This window comes from Syngnathus scovelli, chromosome 3, assembly GCF_024217435.2.
Source record: "Syngnathus scovelli strain Florida chromosome 3, RoL_Ssco_1.2, whole genome shotgun sequence".
NCBI classification, from domain to species: domain Eukaryota; kingdom Metazoa; phylum Chordata; class Actinopteri; order Syngnathiformes; family Syngnathidae; genus Syngnathus; species Syngnathus scovelli.
In genome coordinates this window covers 23,836,681-23,851,836 of record NC_090849.1, presented here as the reverse complement: position 1 = coordinate 23,851,836, position 15,156 = coordinate 23,836,681, and the positions used below count along the sequence as shown (strand labels likewise).

The 15,156-nt window shown below is 43.0% G+C and overlaps 1 protein-coding gene across 15 annotated transcripts in view; it reads left to right on the top strand.

The window, feature by feature from the left end:
- The window catches only part of mctp1a (multiple C2 domains, transmembrane 1a), a 64,907-nt gene extending 49,796 nt beyond the window's left edge, over positions 1–15,111 (top strand). For 7 of the 15 annotated variants that reach the window (XM_049762183.2, XM_049762185.2, XM_068650140.1 and 4 more), the window contains 5 exons: positions 1,490–1,588; positions 7,946–8,055; positions 8,317–8,426; positions 8,572–8,669; positions 13,320–15,111. In XM_049762183.2, the coding sequence (XP_049618140.1) occupies positions 1,490–1,588; positions 7,946–8,055; positions 8,317–8,426; positions 8,572–8,669; positions 13,320–13,391 (489 nt within the window). In that variant the 3' untranslated portion in view covers positions 13,392–15,111. The other 8 variants (XM_049762184.2, XM_049762196.2, XM_049762195.2 and 5 more) reach the window with 6 other exon arrangements.
- The last annotated feature ends 45 nt before the right edge of the window (positions 15,112–15,156 follow it).

Genomic DNA, 15,156 nt, shown 5'->3' with positions numbered 1-15,156 from the left:
TGTAAGTCAACATCTAGAATGTCAAAGATGGTCAGGATCCAAAACAAGTTGACCCTCACTCAATTCATCCTTGTTTCTTTGCACAGTATGACTGGACCATGTACTGGATAGCAGAAACATGCAGCTGGTTGCTCCAAAACATTTGTCTGCAGAGTGCAGGAATGTTTCTACCTGAAGGCTCTGTCACCTGCAGCTTCGGCACAGGCTGGGGCATTTGTGTTCATGTGCTCAAGAGCGATGTACATGTGTGTGTGGTGAAACAGTTGTCTCCCAGATGAGGTGGGGGGGTGGAGATTATGCTCGCACGGTTGACTGGTCACTGAAGCGCCTCAGCTAGGCTCCACTAGCCTCAGGAGGACTAGACACAGATAAGATACACACCGCAATCATGTCCTGCTCACGGGCTTACTGCTCGCTGCTCTCCATGGCTGGCACACACCACATTTTGGAGAAAATGAATCGCTCCGTTCGAACAGACTGATGCATCTTGATCTAAATGGGGATTGCTCGTTTTATTTTTTGTTTTGGGTGAAACACGTTTTGCAGCGCTCAGTCACGCCACTACGAGATGGTTCAGATAGCAACACGACATAATGTAGTCGCACTAAAGGGAGCATTGGGAATTATATTGGAGTTGTTTGAGAAGAAAAAAAGAAAAAGTCAAATGTTCTTGGGAGGCTATTGAGCTCGCAGGGTTGTCCTTGGGTATCTCGGGGGTCTCTGCCGGCATAATGGCAGCCTGCGTTCTTTTCTTCTCACCGCCAGCCAAGGATGAAAAGCATTCCGCTGTAAAAGATGCTATTGACTTTTCCGCTTCGTTTTCCCCGTCACATCTCTTTTTTTTCTTTGACGTTCTACAGAGAGGCTGGTTGGAACGGCATTTTAATCATGTTTGGCTAATGGAGGAAGAAGGAGGGGAAGGAGGGAGGAAGGCGAAAGGTGTGAAGGCGCATTGTCTTTCTATGCAAACTCTTGGGCTTTGTTTGTTTGCTTGTTTCTTTGCTTTGCCACACACAAACATGAAGTGGATCATCTCGATTCCCTCCAGACGCAGATGCGGCTTTTGTCTTTTTTCTCCTCATTTTCATAATCTGTTAACTATTAGTTTGTCGACTTGGTAAACTATGAACATTTTATATTTCACTTTTTGCGTTTATTATTTATGCTTCCACTTGTAATGAAGTCAATGTGCCGCTTCGCATCTCCAATGAAATGCTTTTCATTTCATATTCATAAAAGTAGATGCTATGCATGCTTTTTCATTTTTTTCGAATTAACTGCAAGCAAAATATGTGAAGTTGCTGACAGGGTGGACGACGACATAGTGGACATTTTCTTTTTTAATAATGTTAGCATGAGCAACATGATTCAGTTATCAACTTGACTGTTTACTGTTTATTTCTCTACTGTAAAAAGTAAAGAAACGACAGACCAGATTATTTTTTTTTTTGAATAGTAAAGACAAATGTGACTGTAATCTATCCACAAGGAAACTAAACCAGAGGCCGGGGACGACAGCCATGATAAATACCGTACCCTTGAGGATTTGTTGTCTTCCTGGCACTTTGAGTGGATGCTAGTAATGGTGGTAAGTGAGCATGGTGTGTGTCGCTGTCTTCTTCGTTGCTTCCTTTAATCTCGTCTTCCTGTCTTGTCGGGTGTACCTGTCCCCTGTCCGCGTCATGGTTGACCACACTTGCACGTTCTGCACTTAACCCAGTCCTACCTCGAGGGGCTCTTCTTTAGTCTGATGGAAGGAGGGCACTAATGGGGCCTAGAGCATGGCGGTCTGTTCCTGTCTTTTTATATTACTTCCCTGTAGTGCTGCAAGGTGACAGCTGTAGATTGAAGTGTGACAGTGTGTTAACTATCCTCTGCCAGTGGGAATGTGTGCTGTGAGGTATTTAAGAGTGACTTTGGGAGGAACTCAAGCTAACATCTGTAATTTCTGCCTTTGTAGAGGACACAGCGCACCATTTATTGATTCGCGTCAAGTTCCATGGATGAAAATCGGTTATGGTTTTGCAATTTTTTGAAACTCCAGAATAGATTTTTGTACTGAACCAAATGAACAGTGGCACCAATGCCTGTTTTCCAATCAGCCTAACACAAATCAATGCACTGAACTAAAAAAATGGTGATTTTCCTATTAGCAAAAAGTATAACTTCAATTTATGCTGTGTATATTTTTGAAAAAAGTCTGACAAATGTGAACAGGTGGCTGAAAGTTAATTAAGAACCCACAAGCTAAACTTTTATACTCCCCTTAGTACCCGAAGCAGATGTAGACAGGTGCTGAGGCATTTTGGTGATTTAATCGTGCTCATGAGCAATTTTTCGTTTAAAAAAAAAAAAAAGTTGCTGAAAATTCATACACATATTGCGCGGAAAATCCCAACGCTCGTTCAGTCTTCTGTTTTACTCGGCAGCTGTTATTGTTCTCAATCACATCCGAGCGCGGCTGCACCAACTGCGCTTTTTCACTGATGAACTATGCATCAAAGCACCAGAAAAGACATTTGCTGCACTGTAGGTGAGGAGTTCCCGTGTGCTCGCATGCACCCAAAGTAACTTCTGGAGAGCGGCGCCACCGAAGAGGATGCCGCCGCCGCCGCCGCCGCCACACGTTCACTCTCGGCCGTCTCTCATTGGACAGAATGTGGAGCACAACACTTGACAGCGGTGTCGTCTGGATTTGAAAGTCAGACAGGGTAGAAGGCAGCCGCCACCTTTTCTTTTAACAAGAGTCATAAATCTGTAATGAGCACAGAAGATGCATATTTTATTTACTTTTTTGAAGATGTGATCCCTTCACTTCACACCAGTGCACTTTCACTGCACCTTTTTTTTTTTTTTTACCCAAACGAAAAAAAAAAGCAAATGTTAAAAGTTTTTTGTTGTTGATTTAGAAGAAAACTAAAATCTGCCACTTGACAAAAAGACTGATAATATCGACTTAGAATATATTTGGTTGTGCTGGTTTGTTTGCTAGTGTTTTAAAATAATCATCCATTGTAATTTTGCCATTTGTTCTATGGCAATACATTACTGTAGTGACTCATAATATCAAAATTTTAATATTCTAACACTATATATTTCTATAAAGTACCTTGATACAGATTCTGAAGTAAAACAAAATCCTGAAAAATCTAAAAAAACAGAATCATAACTAGCAAAATAGGGATTCTCATATTCTTTCTATTCCTACTAATTAAATAAAATATTTGGCAACATTAGCTAACCTTATATGTATGACTTCATCTTAAAATAAGTATAAAAAAATACCCAATACTTCAGTTAAAGTAAAATAATTTTATGTGTCAGCTTACAGTAAAATTCAACTGCACAAATAATGTTACCGAACAAAAAAGTAGTATCACGTTTGACAGACAAATGTCGTAGTCAGTACCGAGACATTGTTTAATGCGCCAACAGATTCATTCCAACTTTTGATTTAATGTATTAAAGCCCTGGCAGAGATCTAAAGATGGCTTCGCAGTTGTGGATGGACAAAGAAGGATGGTGTGGAACAGCAAAACCAGGCCAACAGAGGACAAGAGTAATGTTGTCCCATCCATCACACTCAGCCAGGCTGCATGCGGGGAAGGACAGGCAAAGGAGACCACGGTAGCAAGGGAGCAGAGGTGAGGCGGGGGGGCGAGGGGGAATATCGGGCAAGGTGGCTCGCACTTTAGGTTGGGGTCTGTGGGAGGTGAGAAGAGGGGAACACGCAAGGAGGTCGTGGGGTGTTTGTCATGAGGTGCGGGTGTGCCGACCTTGAAAATGATGGAGTGCTTGCAGTGCTGGTGGTGATGAGACACATTTAAAAAATATTTTTGTGGGGTAGGGGGCTACAATCACATGCCACTGTTTTGATGATTCCGTGATGTTTTGCACAATTCCTTGTTTGTGTTCCTTTTCCCAAAGCGCTTCCTGATTGGCTAAAATAGCTGCTCGAGGTTACAGCGCCTCCTGTTGCTTTGGCATGCACTTGACAGGCATGTCACATGTCCTGATCTATTTTTTTCCTGAGATTTGGGACTCTTGAGAAGGGGAAATTGTTTCTAAAAATACATATATGTACTATATGTGAGGACGTAACCCTGAAAAAAAAAATGTCTTTAGGAGAGGTCAGACTCTAAATAAGTTGCCACTCTCCCTTGGCTCCTGACTTTAACTTTGGTGTATATTTTATCCCTGCTGTGGGCAGCAAGGAGGTGAAGAGACTAATTACTTGGCCTGCCCGGTCCACCTCCAGCAGGCCGTCCTAACTGTAGTTTGACTTTGACGCTTTTGGATTAACCATTGAGCATATTAGTATGCATCTTTTTTTAAAATTAATTTAATTTAAAAGATTTTTTTTAATTAACATCATCTTTGTCTTCCCATGTGTATGATGTCCTTCATGACAGCCAGAAAGCATTATACACTAAGTATAAAAATCTGCATATAAGTAGGGAAAGACAGAGATGTCTTTAAAATTGTTTAAAACAAAATCAAAGGCTGAGGAAAAAAAAAAAAAAAGAACATCTTTTCCATTCGTGCAATGCTGGCCCGGCGCCAGCTTGCATGGTGGTAGAGCTGAGCCCGGCCGAAGGGCTTTTGTCTTGACTTGTCATTTCCTGACAGAGGTGTGATATTATTGAAGCGAGTAGGCCAGTTGGGAGGATCACTATTCAGAACACGTGTTCGTATATCGTGTTTATGTAACTGTTGAAAAAGTCCAACGATGTAAATGACCTTTATATCATCACAGATGTAAAGTTTGGTGCAAAGCCAAAACTTTACTTAAGTTCTTTATTTTAAAAAAAACAAAAACCAGTCTAGCTCATATTTGTCCATGTGAATACTTCCTAGAAATAATGAAAACATCATGACAGAAAATGTGTTAACCAATACTGTAAAAATATGCAAAATCACTGTTATTATTCATGGACTAAATTTGGAAATCATTTGCTTCACTCACCAAATGCACATGCAAAAAGTCCTTTTTTTTTCCCCCCACGGTGGAAATCATGTCTGCGCTCTCTACAAAATCAACAAGGATGCCTTGCGTTGCCCTGTGGGAGCCCCGTATTAGCATTCTGTCACGTCTCATTTGACATTTCAATTTTTACAGTACGAGTGGAAAGAGAAACAATAAGAAACAGGTGCAATTTTAGCACAGCAGTCACGTTTGATTCCAACTAGGCCACTGCCGGAGCTAGAGGAGGGCTGCGGGGGCACTGCCTCCCCCCTCCCGAAATATGACCTTTGGGTATTTTCTGTTTTTTACAGTTTTTTTTTCCCCACATTCACAGTTTCTGTAGGGAACACATAATGGATGTTTATCGGCATTTTATGCAGAATTGTTGGGGTTTGTAAATTACAATTTTTTTGGGGGAAAACCCCTTTGTCTCGCAGCCCCCATAGAAAAAAATGCTAGCTCAATGCTAGTGTCAATGAACATTACAGAAGATGTCTGCTTTGTCATATTTATTAAGTAAGGCAAAGAGAGAAGGATGTGATTTTAGGTTAAAGCAACTCTCAAAATGGCTCTGTGCTTTCAGCAATAGATATAGGACAGATATTTGAGTCCATTGTAATTGACTTTGTCCTCAGTGTCCGCTCTTGGTTGGCTCCAGGCTTTAGGTCAGGGAAGAACAAAATGTCCTTGCAAAGTTTTTTCTATGGACGCGCCATCATGGAAGAGAGGCATGTGACGGCACATATTTTTTTCTATTGGTAAATATTTAATCAGGCATTTGAGCGGGTTTCCCACAAGTTAGCGCCGAGCTGGTTAGCCTGTTTGTGCGTACGCTGTGCCTTTATGCATCGGCATCACTTTTAACAAGCGCTGCCTCCCCTGTCCTCCTTGATGAGAGCACTCCCGCGGTGAACTTGGAACAACGCACTTGGAAAGCGAACGGCTTCAGTCTTAAAGTAATTCCTTCGAATTCACGTCACACTTTCAAACATATGACGCAAACCTCGGACACAAACGAGATCCCTTGATTTTTCTCTCGCTTGCCCGATGAGAGTTAATTGATGTCAAGGAGTTTGAGATGCCCAAAGGAAATCATGTCAGTTTGACTTAGACTCGTTTAGTATCTTAATATTTTAGAGATTCTCCATCGACCTTTGATATACACTACACAACATTATATTATATTTTTAGCATGTGCCAAAATATGAGTGAGGTGCTTGCGAGTAACATTTGATTTAATACACTCAATATAATATACATATATATTACATTCATAAGGGTAGTCATGATGAATATATCTGTTAGAACTGAACATATTTCGACCTCTGATAATATTAAAGTCAGTGGTTTGTTTGCTATTATTATTCAGAATCTGTATAAATTTTAAATGTAAAAAAAACAAACAGTTGCTTTTATTATGAACATCAGTACTCTACTGTACTATTATATAGCGTCTGCCCATAGCAGCCATACTTTAGCACATCTTACTTCCAATCGAGCAAATAACTAAGATTGAATGTCCTTTTATTTGACTGCAGTCACAAATCTGGAGCTCCCCCGACTGAGCGGGTAGTTACTATAACATATCGCCACAACACATCGCGCACTTGCAGTCCATTAAAATGCACGATGCCTCACTCGTTAGGCGGGCTTATTACACGATCTGTCGGAATGATTCAAGTCGTGCACTCTCGTCTCAGGTGCTGGGATTTGTCATACCCGTCGAGCAGGGGCTGCTGCACCTTTACCAAGCGGAGTTCATTTGATTAGCTTTGGAAAAATAAAACAGGATGAGACAGATGGACTGACAGGTCTTTTTTTTTTTTTTTGAGTGGGCCTCTTTGGAGAGTCATCTCAGCGACATGAGTTTGGGCTACGATGTCAAACTGCCTTGCATCAATATCCGGTGAGAAGGGACGCAAACCGAGTCAAAGAGGAGCCCCATGGTTTTGCTTTGTGTCGGCGTCTACGTAATCATGTTTTGAGAGTTACTCAGCAAGACCAGGTGTGCAAATCAAGCTTATCTAATAGCTGTGGGGCTTGCGAGTGCGTGTGTGTATTGGGTTCCATTATAGGAACAGGTTGCCGGTCTCCATATGTGCACGGCGAGTGGGGAAGCTGGGAAAACAAGGATCTCCGTGGCTCTTTATGTTATTACTACCTCCCGCCTCAGCCATTCTCGTTTGAAGACAGGAAATAGGAGTCCGAGGGGCATGTGGTAGCGGTTTATACTCCACTGACCTCTGACCTATCCTATCCACCCCGCTCGCTCTCTCACACCTCTCCCCCGTGTACCTCGGAGGTAAAAAAACGTCCCGGTTTGGGATGGGATGGGCCCGGACAGGGCAACCACAACAGACTGGATGCTCTGAGATTTTTGTTTTAGCGAGCAATGAAAAGCAGATGGAATGATGGGAAGATGGGAAAGACAAATAACTCCTTTGCTTTGGACCGATTATATCTGTTTGTCTTGGGTGGTCTGTCCCACGGTTCATTATTATTATTTTTTTTACAGGTCATAGAGAGCAGAATTGCGTCGTCAATGATAATGATGTCACCGTGACATCATCACAGCGTGCCGGGCAGTTGCACAATCGGGCTCACCCCGATTTTGGCAGCACCGAGAGAGAGGGAGGCGTAAAAAAAAAAAAAAAGCTCAAAGATTGATGTTTCCATTTGGCTTTCTGCTCAATTCTGCCATTCTATTAACATATTCAAATTGTCTGCCGGAGCTTTTGAAAGCATTTTGATTTGTTCTGCCGACTTTGTATCTCTATTACGGCCTGGAAGGAACACAGTCAATCGGAGCAGGATATCCGGCGATTTGGCTCGCCATTCACCGCGTATTGTTTGCACTAAAGATGCCTTTGCCCAGCCTCTCTCCTTTTCTCTTTGCTCCCTGCTCCCTTCCATCTCTTCCCCGTCGCACACTGCCCGCTTATTCCTCCCTTGCCCACAAGCCTATCTGTGCCTTTGCAGGACTCGGAGAGAAAGGGCTTCATGAACAAGATTTATGCCATTCAGGACGTGTGTATCAGCGTGCAGAATGCGCTGGATGAAGTGGCCTCCTATGGCGAGAGGATAAAGAAGTGAGTCGTAAGCCTGCTCCTCGGCGCCCGGCCCGCTGCGCTTTGTGCTGCGCTCCGCACGTCCCGGTGTTTTTCCGCCAGTGCCAGGTCGCCCCACTTTGCCTTGCCAGCCCGATTAGAACGTACGCCTCGGAAACGGCGCCAGCGTGACAAAACAGATGATCCTCCGTACTCTTGAATCATATACTGCTTGAACACACCGACGCCTCCCCCCACCCACCCTGTCAATATTTTCTCACGACCCTTTTTCTCTCTTTCCAGCACTTTTAATTGGACTGTGCCTTTCCTAAGCTGGCTGGCCATCGTCGCTCTTGGAATGGCCACCGTTATTGTTTACTTCATCCCGCTCAGATACATTGTGCTAGCCTGGGGTAAGCTACATTCACAAGCGGCCTTCATATGGAAGGAATGTATAAATGTCTCTTAGAACACAAACGGTGAAGCAACACATGTAGAGCGATCATATCGATGTCCTCTGTGTAGAACTATGAATAAAATGTGTCTCTTCCCATACAGGAGTGAATAAATTCACCAAGAAGCTGCGAGACCCTTACACCATTGACAACAACGAGATCTTGGACTTTTTGTCCCGAGTGCCCTCTGATGTCCAAGTGGTGGGTCAACCTTCTCTCATCTATTGAACGCTAGCTGCCATTTTTTTTTTAAATTCACTTTTTTTTTTTGATAAGGATGTAATCAAATAGGATTTAGTTTCAATACCATAACAAAGCTGATTGGTTTAAAATGATACACTCACAAAGCTCGTTAGCGAGTTGGTTTGTAATTTTTTTTTTTTTTTAGTCTTTTGGTCTCTGAAGTATAAATCAACATGTTTTTTTTTTTTTTCCTCCACATAAACTTAGAGCTCAGATTTCCTTGTCGCTAAAAACTACAAATGTGTTTTAGGGACGTCACAAAATGCAGTTTAAAGTGCAATTAAGCAGCAGCTTGTGAAAGTGCAACAGAATGCGTCGTATCCGCTGTGCCCCGCTGTGCCCCGCTGTGCCCTGCTGTGCCCGCGTGCACAAACACACACACATTTTGTGACCTCAGGTCTGATGACCAATCAATCCCCTTGCCACATCAGCACGGCCAACTTCCTCTTTGATCGCTTGCCGTCTTTCATCTTTACAAGGTCATATTCCTCGCTCCTCTGCAAGACCCCCTGCGCTTTCCGCAATTCGTCCCTTGCGCCACTTTACGGTGCTGCGTGTACACTTCTTTTTTTTTGGTCACGGGGAGCTGTTGCAGTTATTTGCACGAGGCAGGTAGCCGTCACATTAAATTAGCCCAAGCTGTCCCCTCTGGTGAAGTGCAACCACCTGACACACCTGGAGCCTAAAGGGAGAGGGATGTAAAGGGGCACAAGCCCAGCAGGTACCAGGCCTTTACAAGGACCCTAATGAGGGCCTGCTGGATGGGGGCTCTGGGGGTTGGGGGCCATTTGGTCTGCTTGGTGCACATGGCGTCAGCTGTTATCATTTCAGTGTCACAGAAATTCCTTATTTGGAATGTGTTATGTGAAAAAAAAAACACTGCCGACTAGTGATGAGAAAATGAAGCTTCAAATTTGCTTCATGAACCTTTTTTTTTTACTCTTCGAGAAGGTATGCTCTTTTCTGGCGTCACAAATGACTGACTCCAGCAAACACTCATATCAGTCGAGATCTCTTGTGGGAGCAACAGACTGGCTGACATTCTTTTATCACCTTTTCCTAAAGTTTCTCTGTGGCTAGCAAGACCGGCTTATGTCGCTAATACATTTTAAAGCCGCCGCGTCTACCGAAGAAATTGATTTAGATACAGTACGAGCACATGCCGTCTTTACGGACATGATCCGGGAGTTCGTGTCCTCTCAAACGTGGCCGAAGCGAGCACCTTTATGGACTTCCGTCTTCTCTACCTGACGTTTGGGAGGTGTCGGTGCAGTATTATGCTTTACGACGCCATTAGCCGCGTGAGCTGGGGAGTGCCCAATGCAATTAGCATGCCAAGTGGCCATTTATGATTGGTGTAAAGGTGCTCCATCAGGCCCCAGTACAAAAATAAGCACGGGTTCCAATTTAGCGCCTAATGAACAGCAGGGAGTTAGGTTAATATTTTTAGACAACATTTATAGACGGGATTAAACCCTCAGCGTGTATAAACGGGTCAAAGGCGGGATAGTTAACGTGGATGACGTGTTGCCAGATGCTAGGTGCTAAGTCCACTAGGGGGGCTTGTTCACCTTTGCTTTGTCCTTATTTGATCATTTAAAACTTTTTTTTTGTGTGTGGCGTGAAGCTAATTGTACTGTCTTGAATCTCAATTATTTTTATTATTATTATTTCATTTAACTTTATTTGAGTGTAGACCGAAACCCATAAAACTCTTAATATAGATCAATAAATTGCTTGTTTTTTAAAAAATATATGAGAAAACAATTGATATAATAATAATAATAATTAAATTAAATTAAATTAAATTAAATTAAATTAAATTAAATTAAATTAAATTAAATTAATAATATAGAACAATATATTGCTTATGTTTGTTAAAAAATATATGAGAAAAAATTTGATACAGAGTCATTGAAATGTGTTTCCCAACATCACTTCATTCACCCACTTGCATTTGAGTTTTGGCATTTTTGTTCTCTCACCGCCAACCACCTACCTGACTTTTTACCTCGTCCTGCCCACACTGGCATCATGAAAACACTGGCAAAGGTTCAATGTGAGAGACAGTGGGTGAGGTTTCGGGCCGCTTTGCGGGTAACACCGTTAAGCGAGCGCGGCACAGTACACGGCGCCCCTTCAGCCGAGCGCACTTGAAAGACTGTTTTGCACTTGTACTGTCAACATCGGGGAGAGAGAGGAGCGAGGGTGGGGCGGCCTTTGAGCACTGCTGGCTCTTTACTCTTGTTGTCTGTGTTCCCCTTCAAGCTTCCCTCTCACGCTACCAAATTGCTCGCCGCATTTTACTTTCACCCAATTGCGATTTGCTTTTGTTTTGCTAACGCCCCACTTTCTGCCTTTTCTTCAGTTTTTCCACTTTAACTAGCGCTTGTTGTCGGCATTATTTTGCCGTTTGTGTTGTTATAGGTGAGGCTGAGCCCAGGGTATATAGCGTCAGGCAGGCCTGTCACCTCACAGGTGGAATTCAACCTGTGACGCACCAGCGTTGTTCTTTTCTTTCCCGGCTGGCAGCTCTTCACAGAGAGGAAAAGATTGTTTGATTGAGATATTGTTTTTTGTTTTTTCTCCCCGCCTCACCTTTTTTTTTTTTTTTGTCAATCCCCTTCGCTTCTTTTTACCGACAAGGAAACTTTTCTTTGTTTGTATGTGCACGCAAAGTTTTTGTGTTTGGACAGGAATGTCAGCGTGCGGATTTAAATTGCCACTTCCTTTTTTTTGTTTTTTTGCTGTTGTAGGCGTTTGGCCGTATAATGGGGCCGCTAACAACCTGCGATTCTGTACAATAGCTGTCCCAGTTTTGTCGCTTTCTTGAAGCATGTTAACAAATGTGGAAATTAGCTGTAAACTATTGGAGTGGTTTGATTTGGATTTTTTTTTTTTTTGTCAATATGCTGCAATTCAGAAAATTCCAACTAGTTTTCACGAGTGGCCGACTCTCGGCCGCAAGTTTTGCTGCACAAATTTGAATCAACTAGATCCTAATAGTAAATCGGACCTAGATTATTATCTCAGTGACATATAGGGTGAAAAATAAATTAAAATGTGCCACTGGCACTTTGTCAGGATTGTTATAGCCCAACAACACATCCACATCACACACATCCGCAGGGTCATATACTCAGCCCCCTGGGTTTTTGCCCCGTCGTCTGCTTGAGTTGGCAGAGCTATAAAAGGATCCACACCCACATGAGAGCAGTATCAGCCGGGTGTCCACACCTCTGTCCGTCTCTTCTATTCTTTGCTTCCTCGCCCGTCCACTGTTGCTCACTCAGTTGTCTGCCCCTCCCTCCTCCTATCTTTCTGTCCATCACACTTCTCTTGTTTCTTCATTGTGGACGATCCATCGATTTTTATGGCCGTCTTCATATCCGGGCGCACACACACTTATGTATCCTCGTGCAGTGGAGAGCGATAGAGCTTCCCTCAACCAGCAGAAGAAGATGAAGGCTTGTTCAGCCATCACTCACCAGCGACGACGCTCGCTTGTCCACCACAAGCGAGAACACAGCGAGCATCCAGATGTAAACTTGTTGTCTGTGCGGAGAATCAGAGAGGACGTCAGTCAGTCAGTCAGTCAGTCCGTCAGTGAGACAGACAAGCGGAGTAGCCGACAGTACATCCGCCTCACAGGAATCTCACAGACGGGCTGTGCTGATGTGCTTGTTCACTCGGTGGCGAGCTCTGATCAGTGATCTGCCGGGATTGTCATGTATGCGTCCGCCGTGAGCTGCTGCGTGGAAGTGCCAAGTACTGTCGAAATGTCCATCACTTAAGACAGCCGTGGCCAAACTTTTTGTATATCCGAGAACAGCATTCAGGAAAAAAATGAAGGATGTGCTTTAATTTGAGAGTGTATGCAAAGATATATTTTGGGTGGACTGTGCTGTAATTTCACTTTTGACCACTAGATGCTGGCACACTTAATTAGTTTTCCACAACCAGATTTTCTGGATTACAGCACAGCCTAGTTTTTTTTTTTTTTTTTTTAGGGGGGGGTCCAAATGTAATTCTGCTTTTTAAACCTACACAAATTGCCGGCATGATTATTGATGTAGCATTTTTCTCTCTTAGATTTCACACCCCCACAATGGAGGACATAAATGACATTCTAATGCTTTTTACATGTGCAACATTGCTAATGAATTCGGCAAAGTTAGTCAGCGTGCACTTAGCAGCAAAAGTGAAAGAAAATCCAAACGGTCATTCAAAGGCTTCCAATATGTTTTTGTGCTTCATGATGAGTCTGTTGTCTCTTTCAGGCTTTCTCATGAGCCCTTGCCCTGTCCTCTGTTTGATTGTGTGATCGCTTCCCTTAGGCCACTGTTTCACATCTGTGGAAGCATGTGTTTATGGATATTCCGAGGCCCGAGTGTGTGTGTGTGTGTGTGTGTGTGTGTGTGTGTGTGTGTGTGTGTGTGTGTGTTGTAATCAGTGTGTAATCCCTTCCTTGAGGCCACTGTTCCACACAGCTGGAGTCAGAGAGCCTCTGGAGGCTTTGTGTGCTATTCAAGCATCCTTTGCTCGCTTCACCTGACCGGGTGGCGTGCACGTGTGTGTATGTGTACTTAGGCGTGTGTGTTTTAACAGGTGCAGTACCGAGAGCTGAAACTAGATCCCAATCCCAGTCCAAATAAGAGGAAGAAAAACAACCCCGGGTAGAAGTCTTGCCTTGTGTCCATTTCCTGTGCGCTGCTCCATTACTGGACTCTCAGAAGAGCGAGGTGGGAGCCGCTCGGAACCCAACGTGGCCATTACAGGCGCCTAATGTTTAATTTTTGAAAGAAAAAAGAAATTATTATCCCTATTTGGCCAAAAACAAAAGATGGTAGAGGATGGATCTGTAAGTACATCATTTCCTGGTCCTCCTCCTATCACACTAATTCTACATTTCATGCACCAAAAAAAAATAAAAAAATCTTGCATTGTTGAAGTGCCACTCAAATAATTCATGTTGTCTTCCTGCGATACCGATGGCAGCCATTTGGATTGAACGATCCAGAACGCTACCACGTTGTTTTTCTACACAAACGCACACACAACGTGTTTTTAAATGCTTTTAAATGCAGTTTGACTTCAAAACGCAGCAATGTCGCAAATGTTTTCGTGATGTATTTATTTATTTATTTATGACACATTACTGAGGGGTCCTGGCTCACAATCTTTTTATCAAATTCATCCAAGCACTGGGCAGCAGAAGAAAGGACATTCACCAAAGTTGCAAGCATATAGTTGTCTGAAATGTCTTGAATGGTTATGACTGAAAGATTGTAAGCTGGTTCACAAAAACAGTCACGCAGAGAAACACAGACTGTGCGTGATGCCGTGCCCCAGGCCGCCCTCGCCATCCACCCCGTCTCAAACGCTGATCTGAGAAGCGTGTGTGAGCCAGGGTTTCGTGTGTTTACGGAATCAAAGCCAAGGTGGCTTTTTCACCGCTCTTGTCGTGTTTCCATTTGATGTCCCCCCTGCAGCTGCGTAGCTGTTGCTGTCTCCATCGTGATTCCATGGTGCCGTTTGGATGAATTAAAAAAAAAAAAAAAAAAAAAAAGGAATTGTGAGCCGGGCCCTTTCGTAAATATCGCGTACCCACTCATTTCTGGATTTAGTTTACGACGGTTTTTGAACATTTGCAAGCAAACCAAAGTGTTTGTCATTAGCATTTCGAAGCTATAAATCAGGGGTGTCCAAACTTTGACACGGGGGCCATTTGCGTCCCGCTAAAAAAAAAAGTGCAGTTTTGGAAGAGATTGCTTGTGAATACTGAAAATTTTAACGCAAGTGAAATGAAGAGGGAGAATTAAATTGAATTTTCTTTTTTAAATAATACAAGAATACATCATATCGATAACTTGTTCATGGAGATATTAAAAAGATACCAATTCAAATTAGCAATTCAAACTAGGGTTATGTTTCAAACTAGGGTTTTCCCCACATCTTTCCGTGTTTGTGGCTTTTGGAAGGAAATGCTTGGACACCCCTGCTATAAATGAATGTATCAGACTGTAAAGAGGAAAAAGTTGTTTGCACCCACTTGAATTGAGACTATTTATTTTTTAACTCTGTGTACATAGCTTAGTCCTTAATAAATAAATGATGGTTGTATTTTATACCGTATGCTTGTTGATGGTTTGCCGTTGGCGCTGTAAAGTATCTGTATGCCTGCCTCATTTTCTAAGATGTCTTTTCTCGTGTGCGTCTGCCTGCAATGTTTGTGCCTGCCTGCCTGCGACATCACTGTCATGTGTTCAATCTGTGACATCATGTGACCAACTGCAGAAGCTCAGGTAGATTGGCTCACATCCTGTCGCGCCCAAATGAAATGCAACTGATGTATGTTGAAGAAAACAAAAATACGACAATAAAATGGTTTATATCTTTACGAGGCTGAAACGTCTTTCCCGGGAATTGCATCAGGCTAGAAAGC